This window comes from Triticum aestivum, chromosome 3A, assembly GCF_018294505.1.
Source record: "Triticum aestivum cultivar Chinese Spring chromosome 3A, IWGSC CS RefSeq v2.1, whole genome shotgun sequence".
Lineage (NCBI taxonomy): Eukaryota > Viridiplantae > Streptophyta > Magnoliopsida > Poales > Poaceae > Triticum > Triticum aestivum.
Window position 1 is genome coordinate 613,321,170 of NC_057800.1, and position 7,982 is coordinate 613,329,151.

General features: G+C 42.3%; 1 protein-coding gene across 1 annotated transcript; it reads right to left on the bottom strand.

The window, feature by feature from the left end:
• Positions 1-4,204: 4,204 nt before the first annotated feature.
• LOC123062595 (ras-related protein Rab11C) lies at positions 4,205-6,832 on the bottom strand. The gene is made up of 2 exons (XM_044486174.1): positions 6,350-6,832; positions 4,205-5,007 (listed from the first exon to the last, which is right to left on the bottom strand). Exons 1-2 carry the CDS (start codon positions 6,512-6,514, stop codon positions 4,522-4,524), a joined length of 651 nt encoding a protein of 216 aa, XP_044342109.1. The 5' UTR covers positions 6,515-6,832; the 3' UTR covers positions 4,205-4,521.
• Between the last annotated feature and the right edge of the window lie 1,150 nt (positions 6,833-7,982).

A 7,982-nucleotide genomic window follows, 5' to 3' on the forward strand; every position in this document is an offset into this window, starting at 1 on the left:
TGGTTTCGTCCCTATAAGCATTGTGACGGAGTAATAAAGCTTTGCAGTTTGTCTCAAAAAAAAATTGGAAACCTCCTATTCGGCGCTCGCGCACAACGCGTAACGGGCCGTCTCAGCAACCTGCTCAAAAACCAAACATGAAGAAAAATATTTTGAGCTTTATTCTAGGAGACTTGGGATTCAAACCCACACGCCAACGTCGACGGACAAAAGACTTGGCGCAATAGTCACTAGACCGATATCACTTTGTTGCCTACTATCCGAAAAACAATGCTATTTGACCCTTCTTTTAGTACAACATTAACATACATTATATACCCAGTATAAATTACTTGAAAAAAGGAGACATAAATTTGAAAAAGAATTCACATTTTTTTAAAACCCATGAATTTGAAAAGGTTCAAAATTATCAAAACGCTCGTACAAAACGAAAAACATTCATGAAAATGTAAAACATTGTGCGAATTTGGGAAAAAATGATGAATTTTAAAAGGTTCATACAAAATGAAAAAGCTCACGAAAATGAAAAAAGTTCACAGTCTAAAAAAACATTAATTTTAAATATGTCCGCAGATTTTATAAAAGTTCATGAATTTTAAAAATAATCATGAATAAACAGTTCATGGCTATTTCTTTTAAGAATTTCATAAAAATCACAGATTGGAAAAAACGTTAAGGAATATAAAAAATCATAGAAAATGAAATAAAAGAGAGAAAAAAGAAAACCAAAGAACTGGAATAAAAATGAAAAGGAAAAACTTTACAAAACTGGTCCTGGGAAAACCCAGGAAAAACCGCTCCAAAAACTGATGGCAACTCCTACTCCCTCCGTTCTCAAATATTTGTCTTTCTAGACATTTCAAATGACTACCACATACGGATGTATGTAGACATATTTTAGAGTCTAGATTCACTCATTTTGCTCCGTATGTAGTCATTTGTTAAAATCGCTAGAAAGACAAATATTTGGGAACGGAGAGAGTAGAATTTTTGCAAAATAAGTGAGAGAGAGAAAACTGCATGCACCGATCGAACTAGGTATGCATGCTTGGGAAAAAAGGAGCTAAATGGGCCGAACCCAAGGACATACAAGGCGTGTGCGCCGGTTTACAGAATGAACTGTAACCGGCGCTTAAGGCGCCATACAGGGTTTGGGTCGTATGTGCCCTCTCGGGGAGCAACTAGCTGATGAACGCTCCTTGAGAAACCTCACAACGATCAGTGTTAGTTGGCGCGCTCTCAGCCGCCCGTCACGTGTCGCGCTCTGGGCGCTTCCTCTAGATTTTACTGTTTTATTTTTTCACACGTGTTTTCGGTTCTTTAAATGATTTTTCTGATTTCTTTAACATTTTAGTTTTTTACCGGTCTTCCTTAGCTTTTGGATTGAAAAAAATGAATTTTATTTTGCACGAAAAAAATGCGTTTTTTCACGAGAGTCACGGTTTTGCTTTCGCGAGAGGCACGTTTGTGCTTTCGCAGGGGTCACGGCCGTGCCTCTTGGAAACGGAAAAAAACGCGTTTTCTGTTTTTTCCTTCCGCGAGAGGCACGGTTGTGCTTCCGCGAGAATCACGGCCGTGCCTCTCGAAAATGAAAAAAAAACACGTTTTTTGTTTTTTTTTCTTCCAGGAGAGCCACGGTTTTGCTTCCACGAGTGACACGGTTATGCTTTCGTGAAAGTCATGGTTGTGCCTCTCGTAAACGTAAAAACATATTTTCTGTTCTTTTTCCTTCCGCGAGAGGTATGGTTGTGCTTTCGCGAGAGTCACGGCCGTGCCTCTCGAAAACGAAAAAAACGCGTTTTCTGTTTTTTTCCTTCCGTGAGAGACACGGTTTTGCTTCCGCGAGAGGCATGGTTGTGATTTCGCGAGAGGCATGGACGTGCCTCTTTCAGAAAGGGAAAAAACCCGTGCTCCCGGTTCGGTTTTTTCGTTCATTTTTTTCATCTGGTTTTTTGTGAGAAAAAAGTTCGTTAAAACCTATCAACATGGAATCTAGTTTTAAAGATCTCGACGTGAGGAATCCAACGATGAAAATGGTTCAAGATTTAGACGCACGGTTTAAGAACATTTTAAATAAACGGATCTATAAAAAAAAAGGAAAACTCCCAGGTTGCCACAAGTGACGCACATACAACGCGTCTCTTGTCGCAACCTGAAAAAGTGAGAGTGGTCTTTGTAACGAGCACTCCTCAACTACTTATTTCGGCACTCTCAATCAGAGAAGAAAAAGGTTCCTAATCCGTGGGGGGCCATAAATTGAAAGCAACTCTAAAGTCAGCGATGCCCGGCCCACTGGGCGATAAGTACCGTTACGGTAAAAACGGGCACCTTTTATGGAAAATACCAGGATACATCTGGTTGTAAATGAACCCCATAAACTATTTTCTAGGATTTGTTTTAGCAATTCAGGAAAATGTCAACGGTCTTTGAAACTTTTTTCGGAGAAACTTGACATGTTGGCCTACTCATAAAAAAATTGAGAGCGAAAACTCCGCATAAAAAATCTCAGTATAAAAGCAAATTGTCCCAGGACAATATAGAGTGAACAGTACCTATAGTGTTGATTCTGACTTTGTCCTGGACAACATCACGAAAGTCATTTCGTCCCTAATTTTTTTACATGACTGTGTAACGCTTTATGAAGCTTGTTGCCAGCATTTTTCATGATTTTTCGGCCATTTAAAAAATTGATTCATATGCCCCCGTGGACCATGGTCCATTCGTTCCCTTCCCATCTTTTATAGCTCTTCCTATCTAATGAAATATGATGCGAACAAAAGCCGCCACATCCTCGATCAAGCATGTACGTCCTTCGTCACATAATATAAGAACGTTTTTTAAGCTATGTTGGGACAGAGGAGGTAGATTGGAAGAGTCTAGAATCAATTTGGATTTACGGTTTACGCACAAATGCCAGATACTTAGAAGTACAGTGCGGGGTATTGGAAGTGACAATGATGTTGTTACTGGTAGAGACGTAGAGTGATACTCATTCAAAATATGGGTGGTACAGAATCATCAAATCAACCATACTTGTTTATCCTAACCCATTTTGCGTACCAACATAAATCACGCTGAATTCTCCTGGTGCTCGTTTTGTTTCTAGGCGAAGGGCGGATGAATCAGTCGTGGTAGGCCACTGGAGCGAGGTGATCATGGTCACTTCTGTACATCCAATCCGAAAACGAAGCGTGAACAACCGCGCCAACAAATGGTTGGACGCAGCAGAACACATCGCTAAATGACTGTAGCGCAGAATTTTGTTTTTTTGGAGGGGGACTGTAGCGCAGATAGGTAAAATTTCAGGCCAGCGTGCCCAGGCCACCGGCTGATGCGAGGCTAAATAATGTGGGCGACACAAGCCCAATGTATACGGGTTTTAACTCGCGCAGACAAAAAATATATTCGAATTAATTTAACCTATAGTTTTTTGTATTGAACTATAGTACTGTAGGATTATACATGTATACTGAGTTATGACAGGTATGTGAAACTCCAATCCGCCAGTAATTACGCAACAGCAAACTGTGGACAAAATAAAAGGAGAACTCGGACAAACAAACCCGAAGGAACACACATGTGTTGTGCCGAGGAATAGTTCATCTCATGCAAAACATGCTACTCCCTCCATTCCTAAATACTCTTTGTACAGATTTCACTATGGGCCACATACGGAGCAAAATGAGTGAATCTACGCTCTAAAATGCATCTATATACATCCGTATGTGGTCCATAATGGAATCTCTACAAAGACTTGTACTCCTTCCGTCCTGAAATACTTGTCAAAGAAATGCATAAAAATGGATGTATCTAGAACTAAAATACGTCTAGATACATCCATTCCTCCGACAAGTATTTCTGGACGGAGGGAGTATTTAGGAAACGGAGGGAGTACAAAAGACTTCTTGTTCGTTTCAAGGAAAAGAAACGTGAAAATTCAATAAATTACCATCATGCTGGAAAAATGAATACAGGTCCAGCAATAAGACACATCATGAAATAACTAATGGTCAGAGGCACAGCCAGAATGATTCATGGGAATGCATTTAGAGCAATTCAAAAGAGAATTGATGAATAATACTATTTGAATCGAAGAAGGGTAAATAATTTCTCAAACATCAAGCCTGCGAAAAAAAAGTGCTCGCTCAGTCATATGATCAGGTCTACCAACATCGGCAGCGCACTTCTTGCAATTATAACGAAATTTAAGAGCATATAATAATTCCATTAACAATTATTATTGTTGTTAACAGGAAATAATCATTGTTACAACATGTTCGATTTCTCAATTGTACAAGTGAAATTGATGATAGTTATAAGAATACAAAATGAGAATGATTTGATGGAGGCAGGTTATAGAGTATGGTAAAGGTGTTCTTGCGATAGGAATTACCAGTCATGGGATTCGGGATGAGAAACAAGAATATCTGAGACCAAACTATAACCTATGTATATTGTCATGGTCCAGTTCTGCGGAAGCAGACATTTCCGGGAAGAATCTCTTCCACTGGAACCAGCTCTTCAACTGGAACAGCAAGAACCTTTTGCGTTGGCGGATGATTCAGCAACGTTAATAGTCGTTCCTTGCATTGAACGGCCGTTGGCAGCAGCAGACTCCTGTGCTGCAAGTGCTTTTTTGCTTACAATCTGGTGAATTTCACTCAGCACAGTATGGAATGCCTTCTCCACATTGATTGCCTCCAGTGCAGATGTCTCAAGGAACGACAGACCTTCTGTCTCAGAGAATGCTTGGCTGTCTTCCTCAGGAACCGATCGTAAGTGGTTTAAGTCTGACTTGTTCCCAACCATCATGACAACAATGTTGGCATCTGCATGATCCCGGAGCTCACGGAGCCACCTCTGAACATTGTCGAAGGTCTGCCTCTTTGTTATGTCAAAGACTAGGAGTGCTCCAACAGCACCCCTGTAATATGCACTAGTAATTGCACGGTATCTCTCCTGACCAGCCGTGTCCCATATCTGTGCCTTCACAGTCTTTCCTTCTATCTGCCGCAAAACCAAATTAAACTTCTGCTGAGCTTCACTAGAAGAATATGTATTTAACACGGGTATAGAACACCAATAGGAAAGGAGTATTATTCCAGTGCTAAACTCACCCCCCCCACCCCCACCCCGCGCGCTCGCAGGAGAGGGGGGAGAAGTCCGGAGGATCAGCACATATCATGGGAATGGTTACAAATATGATGCATCCCCAGTTACTGAATCCTGATTGAAAAGCTAGAAGGAACAAAAGGGATTCTCTAACTACATGTTATTTTCCTTTTACTGAAGTTCATGTACTACAGCAGACAACAATATGTCAATATGCACTGGTAAAAAACATGGGGATGTACTGGAAGACTACTTATAATATTTGTTGAAATAGAAGTACAGCAATGACATCTTCTTACGATGACTTTCAGACAGGATCGCATAATGATGAGCGTATCAAAACATTTTATCAGGAGCACCAATGATGAGCTTAAAAACACATAGTTATTCAACATCAACCAACCAGAAGAGATAAGAGAAATTAAGTTCATTTCCAGCTTTCTGGCAATAGGACAAAGTCCGTAGTGCAAATCATAGGGTTGCAATTCGTTGCTAAGTGCATGACAATTCAAAAGAAGAAACCGGTTCTACCAATCAATCCAGGTTACCCAGGTCAGCACTACTTTTTAGCGCAAGGCTTGTGAATCAAACAGCTGTTCGGCACAGACTCTGCTCTCACATATTTTCTAGTGCAGTGCCAACCCAAAACACATAATAATGATAATAATACTATTAATGATGATGATGATGGTAATGCAATTAAAACGGCTCAGTTGTTTACTAGTTTCTTTTCCTCTGAAAACCGTTTACCTTTAGGTTTCTGAACAATATGTAATTGGTTGATGATGTACTATCCTCTTCAAAAGAAAACTGAAACCATGCCCACGACAGATAGGGTCTCGTTGACAATCTAACCCAATTGCTATCTTAAATGCAAAAGCATCTGAAGCAAAGCCTACATTGGTATTTTCACGGCATTACCATGTGTTGTCATTGTCATACGACCAGAAAAGTACTCCATGCTAGGTGTCCGCTCAGACATGCAGCCAACAACACATTGACCTACGACAGGCGTCCTGGTTATTCATTCACCTAGATCTCCCGTGCTATTCCTACGCCGTGACTGCAAATTCAACCGAGTGCTCTGTTCAACAGGCCAAAGCACACACAACCCAGCGCGGGATCACAAATGACGACGGCATTTGCATTTCAATTCACATGGCACGCAATTGTGTCACAGATAGACGGAACCGGCCGAGCAAGAGCGACGGGATCAGATCGGGGTTGGAGCTGGTACCTGGAGGGTCCGGGTGGCGAACTCGACGCCGATGGTGGACTTGGACTCGAGGCAGAACTCGTTGCGGGTGAAGCGGGAGAGGATGTTGGACTTGCCGACGCCGGAGTCGCCGATGAGCACGATCTTGAAGAGGTAGTCGTACTCGTTGTCCACCCGGTGCGCCATCGCCGCCTCCCTTGCTCCCTCCCCGTCGCCGCCTCGCCTCGCCTCTCCTCCCGCGGACCCGATCGATCACCCGGCCAATGAGCAGCCCGCGCGGATCAGAGAAGGCCTCGTCGACGCTTCCGCTTACCGGGATGGGACGGGACGGGACGCGGCGCTGCTCGCCGGGCCGAGCGGGAGGGGAATGGGAGGGGTGGGGGCAGATCCGAGAATGGAACGGCGACGAGGGGAGGAGGGAAGCTGGGGGAAGGAAAGGAGGGATCTCGTGCCGTGCCCAGCTGGCCCCGCCCCCGCTTTGGCGAGTGAGCGCATTGTCGTTGCTATCTCGAGGCCAGCCCATCGACGGCTGGCGTTCGCTGGCGGTGCCTCCTACCTTCTTTTTGTCCGAGCCCGCCCGTGCTGGCAGGCAGATCCCACGAGATCTCGGGGGCGCGAATGCGTGCGTGGTCGGTGCCGGGACCTGTTTTTTTTTTTTTCATTTTTGAAACCTTGTTCTCTTTTTCCTGACAAAACTGGACCTGGAATTTGTTATGGCGTGGCCCTCTACTAGACGCCGGACCAAGGCGATAAGAAGGATCCGAAGAATGGCCCGCGAGTGGGAGGCCCAGAAGACGGCGAAGAACAGGACCCAAGTCTAGGATGGAATAAGTAGGGGAGCTCCTATCCGGCGCCGTAAGCACTGGTTGGCGTTGACGGCGCTCGCAGAGAAGCTTAGCATGTCGGCCCAATATGGGACAACCGGGATTCAAACTCTTCACGGCACCAATAACAACCTGGCGCCATAACCATCAGACCAAGGTGCCAACCTTGTCCACTGTCAGGAACAGGACCTATTTGACCCTTCTTCTAAAGATATATTATATACCCAGTATTAATTATTAAAGAATTTCACAAAAATTATGTAAAAACACAATTTTTTGAAAAATTATATAAAAACACAACTTTTTAAAAAACTTCATAAATTAGCAAAGGTTCCTAAAAATATGGAAAAAAGTCATCAATTTTGCAAAAAAGTTCATCCAATTTTGAAAAAAGTTCAAGAATTTGAAAAACAAAGTTCACAAGCCTGAATTTATTTTGAAAAAAGTTAATCGATTTTAAAAAATCATCAATTTTTTAAAATCATGTATTTTAAAAATGTTCATAAATTTTAAAAAAGGTCACAAATTTGATGCAAGTTCATTGTTTTTGAAAAATCCCCCACGGATTTTGTAAAAAAAACTTCATGAATTTAAGGAAAGAAGAAAAAATAGAAATAATAAGGAAGGAAAAGAAGAAAAGATAAAAGAAAGGGAAAGAAAAGGAATGAGAAAGAGAAAGAAAGAGCAAAAATAAGAAAAAGTTAGTGAGTGATTAGAACTGGTGTGTTACCTCGGGAGAAGCTTAGTAGGTCGGCCCGGCAACACTCTGAGTAAAAGTAAGCACGAACAAAAACCTGCAAAAATATTCTATACGATATATGGGAGAACCG